This window comes from Argopecten irradians, unplaced genomic scaffold (assembly GCF_041381155.1).
Source record: "Argopecten irradians isolate NY unplaced genomic scaffold, Ai_NY scaffold_0146, whole genome shotgun sequence".
Classification (NCBI taxonomy): Eukaryota; Metazoa; Mollusca; class Bivalvia; order Pectinida; family Pectinidae; genus Argopecten; species Argopecten irradians.
In genome coordinates, this window is record NW_027187613.1 from 8155 (window position 1) to 22895 (window position 14741).

At 36.5% G+C, this 14741-nt stretch overlaps 1 protein-coding gene across 3 annotated transcripts; it reads right to left on the reverse strand.

Moving 5' to 3' along the window:
• Nucleotides 1–817: 817 nt before the first annotated feature.
• On the reverse strand, nt 818–9658 carry LOC138311889 (uncharacterized). Of its 3 annotated transcripts, none has more exons than XM_069253034.1 (3): nt 9566–9658; nt 3450–3545; nt 818–996 (listed from the first exon to the last, which is right to left on the reverse strand). In XM_069253034.1, exons 1-3 carry the CDS (start codon nt 9616–9618, stop codon nt 828–830), a joined length of 318 nt encoding a protein of 105 aa, XP_069109135.1. In that variant the 5' UTR covers nt 9619–9658; the 3' UTR covers nt 818–827. The 3 variants fall into 3 exon arrangements, with proteins under 3 accessions (XP_069109135.1, XP_069109134.1, XP_069109136.1); XM_069253033.1 differs by lacking the exon at nt 9566–9658 and adding an exon at nt 7292–7697; XM_069253035.1 differs by lacking the exon at nt 9566–9658 and adding an exon at nt 3756–3809.
• Nucleotides 9659–14741: the final 5083 nt, after the last annotated feature.

Here is a 14741-nt window from a genome sequence, read left to right on the forward strand (position 1 = left end):
TGCTAAGTGGTCAGTGTCCTCAAGATCTTAAGTTATACCTCAAATAACAATAATTGGGTCACTGCTAAAGTGGTCAGTGTCCTCAAAATCTTAAGTTATACCTCAAATAACAATAATTGGGTCACTGCTAAGTGGTCAGCGTCCTCAATATTTTGTGATGTATTTCAATTAACACCTTATTGGGATCACTGCATGAGTTCAGTGTCCCACAAAAACTTTAAAAACCTTAAAACTATATATATTGTATACCAATTTACAATACCAATAGACCAAAATTTCAGAAATTTTTTCAAGAATTTAAAAAGTGGACACTGGCAGCCATCTTTGAATGCAATCCTGGAAAAAACCCTTTATGCACACTCCAAAGAGTATGTCTGTCAAAACCTTATAGCATTACATGATATACCTCAAATAACCGGAAGTTGTATCACTACACGTGTTCATGTGTTCCTCACAACCTACCACATAACCATATCACTGAATGCATTCCGTATCCCAAAAAAATCTTATAAAAATGTACCTCAAACAACCTTAAGTTGTAATAATAGTAATTCGAAACGGAGCAAAAAACAATGTCCCTTCTTCGTTTAGGGTACAAAAGTATGGAACGGAATTTGGGAGGAAATTACCAAATCACCTAAATGGGGACTGATCTTAGATGTTGGAATGAACAACCAATTAATGGTGTATACTACTGTATACATTTTTGGGTGAGGGACAGGAATTGGGACGATTTTTGAGGGGTTACCACATCCTCAAGCAACATCATTCCATGGACAAACAGATAAAGGATATTACATTACAAATACATTATATATGACATCACATTACATAATCCTTATGCCAAGCTGGTCTGCGGGTGGCACGACCAGATCTGCGGATAGGAACAGGTGATGCTGGGACTGGTACTGCGGGGACAACAGAGCTGGAGCTAGGCTGGTCAGCAGCAGGGACAGGGAAAACCTCTCCTCGGCAGCAGCAGGTAGCGTACACAACCTGCAAGATCACAAGTACACATTTCAGTAAACAAGTATAGGCGCATATTACAAAATATTCAGCAGATATACAAGAGAGAATATTGCTGAAATATTGGCCAGATATGTTCATGGTTTATGAAAAAAATGATATCATTTATGAATATGAAAGACATCGTGAGTATGTGAAATATGAAGGATATGGATATACTAGTAATCAACTTGAGGGCAAAGAACAATATTTATTTGTATGTCACAATTTATTTTTAAAAACTGTACGTACATTTTTTCATCCCGAGTGCAGATTATCCTTATTCTTCCTACACATACATTAATATGTATATGAAAGGAACCATGGCACAAATAACTTCTCCAAATATTGTATTAGATTTGTGTTCTCAGCCATGTTCCTTTTTGCTCAATTTTGACCTATTGTATTCCATGACGGCCATCGTGGTTTAGGTTACTGGTCTATAAAAGTTGCACAAAAAAAGACCTCAGAATAATTTTAGCCACTAGTAACAATACGATCTATAACTTAAAAACAAAAATGAACTTGCTAACGGATCCCTGCTGAGCAGTGAATAAAGAGAGATAACTCTTACTGGTTTTAGAAAATTTGAAACCGTGACAAAATTTGTTATTTTACTCACAATTATGGTATTTTTCACTTTAAAAATTTAGAATTTGATTTAAACATCTTTGATGCTGGTCAAAAAAATTAAAACGGTCGACACATCTGCAGGTCACCAGAAATGACCTTACGAAATTTCATGGCAATCCGACTTTAAGTTTGAGAAAATGGTCAAAGTCCCGGCAGAAAAAGAAGACGCAGAAGAAGAATAACTTATTAAGTTAGAAATGTATCAAAAAAATATGTAAGAATCTGAATATAACCTTAACTTGTTAAATAAACTAGATAGACCATTCACACCTATGTCATATTCATATTTTATTTAAAAGTATTAAGGGATGTAAACTTAACGTATTTTTGTCTAATTGAAAAAAATAAATGCTTGGTAATTAACAGAGAGGAAATACATGCATACACAGGAAAAGAACAAATATAAAAATACCTTTTCAAAGTTACCAAAGATACATCAATACAATGGTTCCAGTATAGACTACAACACTGTATACTCCCTTTGAATAATTACTTAAAAATTAAAAACATTTCTGAAATAAATTATGTAATATCTGTAATACAGAAGTTGAAACCAAAGAACACATATTTTGGTATTGTCAAAAATCTTTCCAAATATGGCAAGATATGAAAAGAAAAATATATGTAAAAACTAATAATGTTAAAAAACTAATTATGTTATGGAATTTAAATTAGAAACAGTACATGTTTTGGTATTGTCAAAAATCTTTCCAAATATGGCAAGATATGAAAAGAAAAATATATGTAAAAACTAATAATGTTGTGGAATTTAAATTAGATACAGTACTCTTTGGTGAGACTGAAAATTTGTCAATACCACTCAATTTTGATATTCTATAATAAATTATGAAGTTTTGTATTTTTTCCTGTATCATGAAAAAAACAAAACATAAATATGGAAGGTTTGATGGAGTTTTTGTTTACAAAATATGATGTTGGAAAAAAAAGCTGTCAATACCAAATAGGTGTATTGAGAAATTTGATCAAATATGGATCAATTGGAAATACATTTTTGAATAGTTCTTGAAATATGCCAATCAATGTTTTGTATGATGTTTTATGTTGTAGTACTTTAATATGTATGATTTGAATTCTTTTTGGTTTGTTTGCGTATTGTCTATAATTCTTTCTATGTGTGTGTGTTTTTTTTTTTTTCTATTTTTTGTTTGTTGATACAAACATTACATTTTCTCTAGTTCTACTACAACGAAACATTAATCAAAAACAATAAATTCCAAATCATTGTTATCAGAATACTCAATACACATGTAATTTTCTTGATTTGTTTTCTGCAAAAAGTTACATATGCATGTCCCTTCAACTAAAATGGCTTTCAAAATTTATCTATAAAAATTATATTTATATTGGTGCATGCTTTGAAGGACAATATTGTTTGAGGAGTTGACCTCATGATCAGGGCACCCAGCTCTGGCAGCTCTTATCAAAACACGAATGTGTATGTATATACACATCATATACAGCTGGGGGAATAAAATATACATGATATTTGTACTGTAAAAAACACACACACACACACACACACAATAAGTTCCCTAGGGACTCCATTGGGGGGGGGGGGGGGAGGGGACTTACAAATTGTGAACTATATGACCCTGGGATCACGTAATTCGGCTTTGGCTATGAGAGGCTTCTGCAAATTTCTAATGAATTTGGTTAAGTGGTTTAGGAGAAGTCGTCGAAGATATAAATTGTTTATCGCTATACAAACAGAAGGCGATTAGGTTAAGTCTCACGTGACCTGAACACTTTTTCACGGTAGGGAATAATGAATTTTACATCTAAAATCTTACCACAGCCTCCGCAAGAGAAAGTCCACGGCTAACCACCACTGCGAGCGACGTCGCAACCCGGTCAACCAAACTGCGGAAGGAAGTGTAAAACACAACCTGCAAAGAACAAGAACGACAGAAGTTCAGATAAGATAAAAAAAATCACGACACACATCAACAATTGCTTTAGATTTATACCGGGCGTGTGTAATATTATGAAAAAACACATGGATAATATCAAGATTTTCTTTGGATTTCTTTGAAATGGGGGAGAATCCATTGCTGTTAATTTATCGAAACCCTATACATATATGCTTGCATACATACCAAGCTGGATACACATTCCCTAGGTGAAGGACACATGGCAAATGATGAGTGACCTTATAAACCTATTTCATTTGTCTAGGAAGCTGTTCCTGTTATTTACATCACAGGGATCTGAGAATTAGTTACAGATTATATATAATCATGGACCCCACCAGAGTACCCCAAGACCATTACGTTTGATTGGATCCCGTGTCATCTGGAAAATCCTGTTGATATTGAATCTATTGAAAACCACAAGGTTTGACGAATTAAGCTGTGAAAGTCATTCAAATGACTTCAGATGCCTTATAAATATTAGCCTCAACACATATACTGTAAAGTTGTTGTATTTTATGCGTTATGTATGTTTAGATGGAAACATACCTGCAATTATAATTTTACAATTACTAATAACACTGTAAAAATGTGAAATGAAATTGTAGACCACAATTTGGCTTCATGGTCTGACCGTATGTACTCATTTCAATTCACTATAAATATAATGCCAAAAATCATTTTCAGCTCTTATATGTGCTTGTAAAATAAAAACCTATGGATAGAAAGTACTGTAATTCTCAAAAATTGGTTACTTTTGGTAATGAATAACATATTAAAAACTCATCTTGATTCATGAGTATGAAAAATACGGCACCTATAACTTTAAAAAGAAATAATTGATACCATAAAACATGTATATACTATTGACTAAAAATTTGTGTTAGGTCCCTGTGTTTAGACTTGTACATCTAAAATGTCTGTTTTTCCCGTGCGAAGTTGATAGGGTCACGACAATTACGACAATTACGGAAGTGTTTCGTACATGTATGTTCACTGGAGTTTGACGTTCTGTCAATAACAGATAGTTGAAATATATATAAAAAAATACCTCTATATATACTATTTTTATATAATGACTTATGTATAGTATAAATATAAGAAATACCTCTATATACTATTTTATATAATGACTTATGTATAGTATAAATATAAAAAAAAAACACCTTTATCCTATTTTATATAGTATATAGGGGTATTTTTGATATTTTTTTATATTATTGACAGAACGTCAGACTCCTGTGGTATGTGCCTTTAGCCTATACATTGTAGCTACTAGTACATCGATTGGGCCAAGAAAATGTTTTCCGGAGTTTCCGTGAATTTATTGTGGGCCACATTAATTATTTCATATTTTTTTTATGAATTCACATTTGGTGTCAGTAACGTATTACCCAGTTTTAGTCAACATCTTATGCAGGGATCTAGAGAACGTGGCAATTTTCTTGTAAATGTTTGCGATTACAAAAAAAAAAAAAAAAGGCCAAGAAGGCCTTCACCTGAGTGCTGCTACAGAAAGAGCATTGCAAAGTTGGTTCAAATCTGTTAAAAGTATTTATGAATCAGAATAAACTTTAAAGTTGAACCTTCGTATTAGAATTTTTATTTTGATAGTGTATTATGTTACCAAACCTTATGCTTAAAATTCCAATTTGCTTTGCCAACGTTAAACAACAAAACCAAACTAGAAGTCAGTCAGTGTCAGTGATTTTATAAATTTCACTATTTAATCTATGAAGAGAGTATTTGGTTCCATCAAACCTGTGAATTCAGAAGCAGACATTTTGGCCCCGCCCCTCTGGTCCCTGGGGTCAGCCAAGACCAATATGGATATGGTGTTAAAATGCTATTTCATGGCTAATAATTCTAACCCAGTTTGACTCATTTCCTATTAAAACTAAGCAAATAATGTTCATAAATGTATTTTTCCTATATAAACTATAGTAAATTTGACCCTTCCCCAGGGGAAAGTCTGAGATCCGAGGGCCATGCAATTCACAATTTTTGTAAAGGGCCTTATGACCTTCCAATCTATGAAGGGTATCTGGTTCCATCAAATCTGTGAATTCAGAAGAAGATTTTTGAAGTTTTAGCCTATTTGACCCCTTTTGGCCCCGCCCCTAAGGCCCTTGGGGTCGGTCAGGACCGATATGGATATGACGATAAAATGCTGTCACAGGCAAAAAATCTAACCCAGTGTGGCTAATTTCCTATGAAAAATAAGCAAATAACATTCATAAATGTGTTTTTCCTATATAAACTATAGTAAATTTTACCCCCCTCCCCAGGGGGAAACATGAAACCCCAGGGTCATATAATTCACAATTTTCGTAAAGGACCTTAAGACCTCTCCATCTATGAAGCGTATTTGATTCTACCAGTTCTAGAAGAAGATTTTTGAAGTTTAAGCCTATTTGACCCCTTTTGGCCCCACCGCTAAAGGCTCCTAGGAGTCGGTCATGGAAAATTTGTAAATAGGATTCAATGGCCATTTCATAGGGATAATTCTGACAACATTTAACTAATTTTCTATTATAAATGACCAAATAATGCTCCAAAATGTGTTTTCACTACATAAACTATAGTAAACTTAACCCCCTCCCCAGGGGGAAACCTGAGACCCCAGAGTCATGTAATTCACAATTTTTGTAGAGGGCCTTGAGACCTTTGAGTATTTGATTCTGCCATTTCTGGAATTTCAGAAGAAGATTTTTGAAGTTTTAGTCTATTTGACCCTTTTGGCCCCACCCCTCAGGCCCCTAGGGGGCTGGGACCATATAATTCACAATTTTGGTGGACCTTTGGCTATAAAATCTGCAAAATTTCAACAAATTTGGTTCAGTAGTTTTGGAGAAGAAGTCGAAAAAGTAAATTGTTTATCGCCATACGACGCACGACCGACGACGACGGACAAAAGGCGATTAGAATAGGTCACTTGAGCCTTCGTCTCAGGTGACCTTAAAACTGAAAAGTTACCTATATTGTACCTTTAACAGAGCTCTATCTAAAGTTTACATGTATACTATGATATATTGTCAATCTCCTTATTTATTACATATAACTAACAATATTCAGCATCAAAATTACATCAGCCACCTATTTCAATCATTCGCTAAGTGGAATTAAAGTTATAGTAATAGCACAGGCGTTTGGCTCTATAGACATTTTCTCTATATATATATGTATGATACTGTACAATATTACATAAAGAGAGCAAAATGTCTATAGAGCCAAATGCCTGTGGTAATAGTAAGTATACCTAACAGGCTTTACAACCTTTAGAAGTATTTATACATGTACAGTATCTTTACTATACGAGTTTGAATGTATAATTAAGAAAAAAGCACAGACCATTTCCACGCAGCCTCGCTTTCAATGCTTTCAACTTTTCTTTACTTTAATGGCCAGAACTGGGAAACTAAGCAGAACTTGACCGTCGTATTAATATGTGAGAACTTTTGGAAGGCCAATCAACGCATTTAGACTGGTTTTCTTTGCCCGACTATTCACTTTAAGTGTAAATATTACTTTATTAATATTAAAATAATTTTTAAAATCAGAATCATCTATTATATATATATTGCCGTGAATATGAGAAGGCTTCATAAGTTGAAATAACTTGTTCCCGATCCCATTGTTCTTACACAGATAAAAAATGTTTTAAATAAGAAAATAACTTAAAACTTTAGTCTGGACTAGGAATAAAAACGAACGTTACATACCTTACCACAGTACACAAACTTGCCTAGGCACTGAAGGATCACCTCCAATGCCAGGAAGAGCGCAACGAAGAGTTCCATGATGAATCTTGGATAGGTAGCAAAGAGCGTGCAGTATCGTCAGAGAAAATCTGAGAAGTGGGCAGAGATCTGGCGCCAAATTCAGAACCAACAATAGTCCTCGTGCCACGTGACCAGCATATTCAATCCAGCCAATAGGATACTACGACCGGTTAGTGAAAAGTGGTCAACTCACCACATCACGGGGATCACACAGGGATACGAGAATTACCGATTTCTGATTTAGACCTTTAAAACGTCTAAATATGTCTTAGGGCACTCTGGTCTAAACTGTGACTAATTCTCATATCCCTGTGGAGGATCTGGAAATTAGTTTAGAACGTTTCTAAATTTATCTTTTTTTTAAATTTAGACCCTTAAAATGCCCCATATTCCCAATGAACGTCTTAGAATAGTCTAAGACCTGGCATGAATTTCAAACTAACAGCATAAATATATCCAGACGTCTTGTGTCTCTCACCTGTTTTTTAGAGTATTTATCTTACAATTAGATAATTAGCAAATTGACCCACGATTTGTTTGTTTTTAAATCCAAACCATATAATGATGATATATATACCATAGGAATATCCTATCCAATACATATTTTCAGAGAGGAAGTAATTTATATGAAAAAGTAGCCTAATTCACCCTTTTGGCCTCGCCCCTCAAGCCCCCGGAGGTCAGCCCTATCATTTGTGCAATTTTGAATCCCACCGTATATGGATGCTACTATTGAATTAAGAGTGCTATCCCATGCATAGTTTCTGAGAAGTCGTTTATAGGAAATAGCCAAGTGGACCCCTTTTGACCCTGCCACTCACGATCAGTCCCCATGTGGTCAGCCTCGTCATTTGTACAATTTTGAATCCCCACTCTATAAGGATGCTACCATTGCATGATGAGTGCTCTTCCAGGCTTAGTTTCAGAGCAGAAGTCGTTTATATGACGGGGAGTCAACCCCATCTTTTTACTATTTTAATCCCCATCCTATTACGATGCTACCATTGCATTATGAGTGCTATCCCATGATAAGTTACAGAGAAGAAGTGGTTTATACGGTAAAAGCCAAATTGATCCCTTTTGACCCCGCCCCTCTGGCTCCCGGGGGTCAGCTCATCATTTGTATAATTTTGAATCCTCACACTATAAGGATGCTACCATTGCATTTTTGGTGCTCTCTCATGCTTACCTACAGACGAAGTCGTTTACATGGAAATAGACAAATTTATCCCTTTTGACCCCGCCCCTCAGGCCCCCGTGTTTTGAATCCTCACTCTATAAGGATGCTACCATTGCATTAAGAGTGATATCGCATGCTTATATGGTAACAGCCAAATTGACCCCTTTTGACCCCGCCCCTCAGACCCCCGTGGGTTCAGTCCCATCATTTGTACAATTTTGAATCCCCATCCTATAAGGATGTTACCATTGCATTAAGAGTGATATCCCATGCTTATATGGTAACAGCCAAATTGATCCCTTTTGACCCTGCCCATCAAGTCTCTCGGGGGTCAGCCCCATCATTACAGTCAGTAATCCATAAGGATTCAATTCTTTTATTCCTTGAATCTTACGGTTCATCAGAAAAAGTGCATTAATATATACAGTGCAACAAAACTTACAATATACAATAAGTATACAATAACATAGATATTTAACACACAGACACACATAAATAGTACAGATACACCCAACACGTGCACGACCGCTACGCTAGTGTAGAGGGTGTTTCTACATTTGTTTCAAACAGTGTTTATTCTTTTGTTCATGGCCAAAACTATAAATTTTCCTAAATTGGATAATTCTTTATTATTCCTTGTTTCCAGAAGTTGAATAAATTTGGCCATGCGAGGATTATTATGATGATATTTTTTGATAAAACGGTTTCTAATATCTAAGTAATTATTGCATTTAATTATGAAATGGTACTCGTCTTCAATGTCATCATTATCACAACATATACATTTTTGAATGTGTCTGTCTATATTTCTATATCTACCGGTTTCTACATTTAATTGATGAGAAGGATGCTATCATTCAAATTTTGTGAATTCCGGTGAGTGATTATGGGAAGAAGTCGATTGTTGATGGACGGACGCCGGACGCCACAGTATCGCTTAAGAAAAAAAAAAGCTTCTCCCAAGCGCTTTCGCGGCTCTTGTCGTTTTTCAGAAATTTCATGGTATTAATAATAAATCACACAGAATAACTTACGTTTGAAGAGAACGTGTCCACCACTTTAGTCTGTCTAAGTGTGGTAAATGCATGTGTATAGCAATGAAAAACGATGTCCAGCCGTCCCTGTCCAGTGTGTGAATGCGAACATAAAGAACGTACAGGTGCACGAACAGGTACACAAATCACGTGACACATTTGCATGACACTACTAAAGCATGAGGACTGCTGGCACAACATATCAAACAAGCCGATCGGTTATACCACAGGGATCTGAGAATCTGAGAAGATTTGCGAGTTATTTGTATAGGTCACCATCTATCATCGGTACACCGGACTCGAAGCGACAGCTCAAAAATGAATGATTCCGTCATTGTTTTTAATTATACAGCACAAGTATGCAGACTCTATCCTGGTCTCGTCGTTTCAGAAAACATTCGAATTAGATTAAATGTAAAACTTGTGGAATTTTAATGCGTCTTTATTGAATAAGCTGTTAAGATATATGGTTTGTACCTGCTAAAAATTTAGGTTACTCACATATTTTCGTTTATTTTGAAATGATTATATGATTTTAACCCAGTTCACCTCTCTTACTTAAAAGGATATACATATATATTTATTAATACAAAATGTCGGTAACCTGGGTTTCTTCAATGATGTTTAGATATTCGTTTTATAAGGCGAAATCAGTGTACGGCTTATAGCTGTGGGGTGTACGGATACTAGCTAAAATTGTTATTATGGTGTATGGAGTATAGCGTGATAGTAACAATGATTTAATCTATATTTACGTCATTCAATTGATTAATTCGGTTTGTTTGCTTCATATTGACGATCCTGTTTACACATGTGTTAATATGGCACCCTAGCCCGAGATACTCTGGCCCTAACACCAGACTTAGACATAATGACAGATAGATGTCTGGTTTAGGGCCAGAGCGCAGTAGTACTCGAAAACCTGGAATAAGCCGACACCGTTTGGTATCGGGCCAGGTCATCTCCGATTCAGACTACTTACAAAATATTACCACCGAGAATCGCCACTTACCTTGGTCTTTTCAACAAATGAATAATTTATCTACTCATAGCCATCCATTTCATCACGCATGCACGTTCTATTGTGTCAACACAGTAGTTTCTTTTCCGCTACTTGCCTCGTCGTCGTCGCCATTTTCTCGTAGTATGCAAATCATCTTTAATCTCGACGAATTGCTATATTTGGGTAGATATGATATTCATTTGTTGAATAGACTAAGGTTAGTGAAGCTTCTCGGTGGTCAGCTGAATCGGAGATGACCTGGCCCGATATCAAACGGTGTCAGCTTATTTCAGGTTTTCGAGTACTACTGCGCTCTGGCCCTAAACCAGACATCTATCTATCATAAAGGCCAAGTCTGGTGTCAGGGCCAGAGTATCTCGGGCTAATGGCACCCGTAATAGAAAATGAATTTAAAATAGTTTGAGTTCTATGTTATCATTTAAATATAAAACATTTTTTAAAATTAAATCCCAATAGTTTCTGAACTATAGTATGCAGAAGTGAAACGATTGAATTTGGTATAACGTAATTACTTATGCAATCTTGTAATTCCCCAGTACATGTATGTGTTACAGTGGATATATTTTCTGGGAATGATAGTGCAGTGTTATTGTAAGTTTCTTATTAAAAGAGGTGTGAAGGAACCAGTCATGTGATGCTGTACATGTTGTTCTGACGATAGTATTGCGTTCCCCCTGTTTTACTGGTAACGTTATCATGAACATTTGTCGTTTCAACACAGACAAACGAGCAAATCTCCTTCATTCTCTTTGCTGACGGGAGGGACCATCGAGTTATAGTCTTAGTTTCCCTTAGCTAACTACTTTTTGTTGTATTTGTGCATAAAGTTTAAACATTATACCATGGTCTGATATGTATAGTTTTTCCAGATTAATATGTTTTAATATGATTTTTGAATGCATGAAAACAAGTTTTTTTACATGGTTTGTCCAGAACCTGACATTCAAAACCTACAGTGCATTTTCTATTATTGGTGTATAAGTTAACGTATTTTTTTATCCTACTGCATCTAACCCCTCCTGCCCCCAGGGGGTCAGAGCCAAAGTTCTGTTCTCCTTCCCCCAAGGATGTTTATGGCCAAATTTGGTCACAATCCAAGAAAAACTCTAGGACAAGTAGCGATTTATAGGATTTACCTCTATTTCCCCTATTGGGCACTACCCGTCCTGCCCCCGGGGGGCCAGAGCCAAAATTTATACAAGTTCTGTTCCCCTTCCCCCAAGGATGTTTGTGGCCAAATTTGGTTACATTCCATGCAGAACTCTATGACTAGTAGCGATTTATAGAATTTACCTCTATTTCCCCTATTGGGCCACGCCCCTCCTGCCCCCGGGGGATCAGAGCCAAAATTTATACAAGTTCTGTTTCCTTTCCCCCAAGGATGTTTGTGGCCAAATTTGGTTTAAATGCGTTCAGAACTCTAGGACAAGTAGCGATTTATAGAATTTACCTCTATTTCCCCTATTGGGCCCCGCTCCTCCTGCCACTGGGGGATCAGAGCCAAAATTTATACAAGTTCTGTTCCCCTTCCCCCCCCCCCCCCCCCCATGATGTTTGTGGCCAAATTTGGTTACGGGCCCCACCCCTCCAGCTCCCGGGGGCCAGAGCCAAAATTTATACAAGTTCTGTTCCCCTTCCCCCAAGAATGTTTGTGGCCAAATTTGGTTGCAATCCATGTAGAACTCTATGACTAGTAGCGATTTAAAGGATTTACCTCTATTTCCCCTATTGGGCCCCGCCCCTCCTGCCCCAGGGGGTCAGAGCCAAAATTTATACAAGTTCTGTTCCCCTTCCCCCAAGGATGTTTGTGGCTAATTTTGGTTACAATCCATGCAGAACTCTAGGACAAGTAGCGATTTAAAGAATTTACCTCTATTTCCCCTATTGGGCCCCGCCCCTCCTGCCCCCGGGGGGGGGGGGGGGGGTCAGAGCAAAAATTTATACAAATTCTGTTTCCCCTCCCCCAGGGATGTTTGTGGCCAAATTTGGTCAAATTCCATGCAGAACTCTAGGACAAGTAGCGATTTAAAGGATTTACCTCTATTTTCCCTATTGGGCCCCGCCCTTCCTGCCCCCGGGGGGTCAGAGCCAAAATTTATACAAGTTCTGTTCCCCCTACCCCAAGGATGCTTGTGGCCAAATTTGGTTACAATCCATGCAGAACTCTATGACTAGTAGCGATTTAAAGGAAATGTTGACGGACGGACGGACGACGGACGACGGACGCCGCGCCATGACATAAGCTCACCGGCCCTTCGGGCCAGGTGAGCTAAAAATGGCGAAGTTGCTAAGCTTTCTAATATCATATATATATGTTTGTGGTATGGGGCGATGCATACAAAGGATGGACTTATCCCCGTGTGCCTAGGGGTGCCATGACAGGAGCGATTTGGTTTTATTGCTATACATGACTATGAAAGTTATACATGGATATTGCTTTTTTTGTATGTTTGCTTGTTTGTTAGATTATTTTAACGTCCTTTAAACAGCAATGGTCATGTAAGGACGGTCTCCCGTGTATGCAGTGCGTATCGTGGGTGAAGTGCGAGGTGCATGTTTTGGGAGACTGCGGTATGTTCGTGTATTTATATTTTGTATGTATTCTTATACGGAAGGGAACTTAAAATTCCCCATGGTGTTATTGGAATATATGACACTGTTGTGCCTTATTATAAGTCAGATGAATGTTGAATAAACCGTACGAGCAAAACAGGTAATCTTGGAGAGCGAATTTAAGAAAATGTAACAGACAAATGGACGGATAAATTAAAATTGCATGCGATATCCCCTGTTTCGGTAAAAAGGGGGATAATTAAAAGTCTGTAAATGTCTTATATTGTTTTGAAATACTGTCCAAAGACTATTACCATTATCATGTCATTAAAGCCGCATGATCCGTATCTTTCAGGGTCCGTAAAACAAACAATGACAAGATATGGTATAATAGCCCTAAAAAGTTATGAACTTTCCCAAAATTACAAGTCTAGAAAGTTAAGAGGTCCAAAGATATAAATATACAAAATTTCATTTTAGACTTATGCGCGGTCCGACAGAAAGTCAAAAGTTAACGCCTCCAAAGCTTAGAAATGCTACTTTGCGCATGTCCGGAAATAAAAGTTGTTTACCGCAATGGAGCGAGCTTTGCAGTGAAAGCTCGCTGGCTTAGCATCAACTGTTGATTCGAAGTGAATAAGGAAGTTATTTAAACTAAGAAATGTTGTGAATTGCTGAGAATATTATATGGAAACGAATTCGAGCTATGACAACAACTATGATTTGTGAATGATCTACCAAAACCACATAAACTGACTTCTCTTCGTCTCTATAAGGTGAGTGGGGCCCCAAAGGGGTAACAGTTATATTCTATAAGTGTTTGGTCGCTTTTTGGAATTGGTACCGTAGTAAAATAGAGATTAGAAATCAGAAAAAGTGTTGATAAATTGGGAAACATATAACAGATTTAATCTTGGATTACAACAGAAGCATTAATAGAGTCGTATTATACGCGTTTCCTTAAAAGATGATCGCATACATGTAGCTACTGTTACAGGCTTACAGCGCCAGGAGTGTGATATCTTTTCCGATATCTATTTGTGTATTTATGTATATCAGTGATATATATCCTTTTACTGTATGCTATGGATATTACTTTATTAAAGAAGCCACTTTCAAACTTACTTCATTAGTGCTCGTGTGTGTAAAATTGTATTTTTTTTAGACTTACAGTCACTTAGTCACGTACTCGTTATCCTTTCTGCTGGTCTTAATTATATAAAATTCACACCAATACATCATAAGTGGGTTAAGTAAAGAATAGTAATTGACTTTTTTAAAATATGTATTATATATTATGTCCAATACATTTAGGCTACATAAATTCTGGCACTAATTAGTACCATTATTCTTCACATGAAAATGCCTAGACCCCTGTAATTCAAGAAATGACTAACCTAGTATCTAGTGAGGTTTGATTTTGATAAACGTGTTCAAAAAATGTGTAATTGTTATAAATTTGTGTTTGACAGAAAGCAATTGGAACTAGTTTGTTTTACATGTAGGCTTACACTGAAAGATAATGTACATGCATGTATACATTATTTATCTATGTACATAACTGACATTTACTCCATATTTATCCCCCGCCCAACGAAG

Bases quoted from the DNA above. Each gene is read 5' to 3' on its own strand.
- LOC138311889 (XM_069253033.1), bottom strand. From the start codon at position 7,369: ATGGAACTCTTCGTTGCGCTCTTCCTGGCATTGGAGGTGATCCTTCAG. The intron at 3,546-7,291 runs GTATGTAACGTT...TGTTCTTTGCAG, and splicing joins AGTTTGTGTACTGTGGTAAG to GTTGTGTTTTACACTTCCTT. The intron at 997-3,449 runs GTAAGATTTTAG...GTGATCTTGCAG, and splicing joins TTTCTCTTGCGGAGGCTGTG to GTTGTGTACGCTACCTGCTG.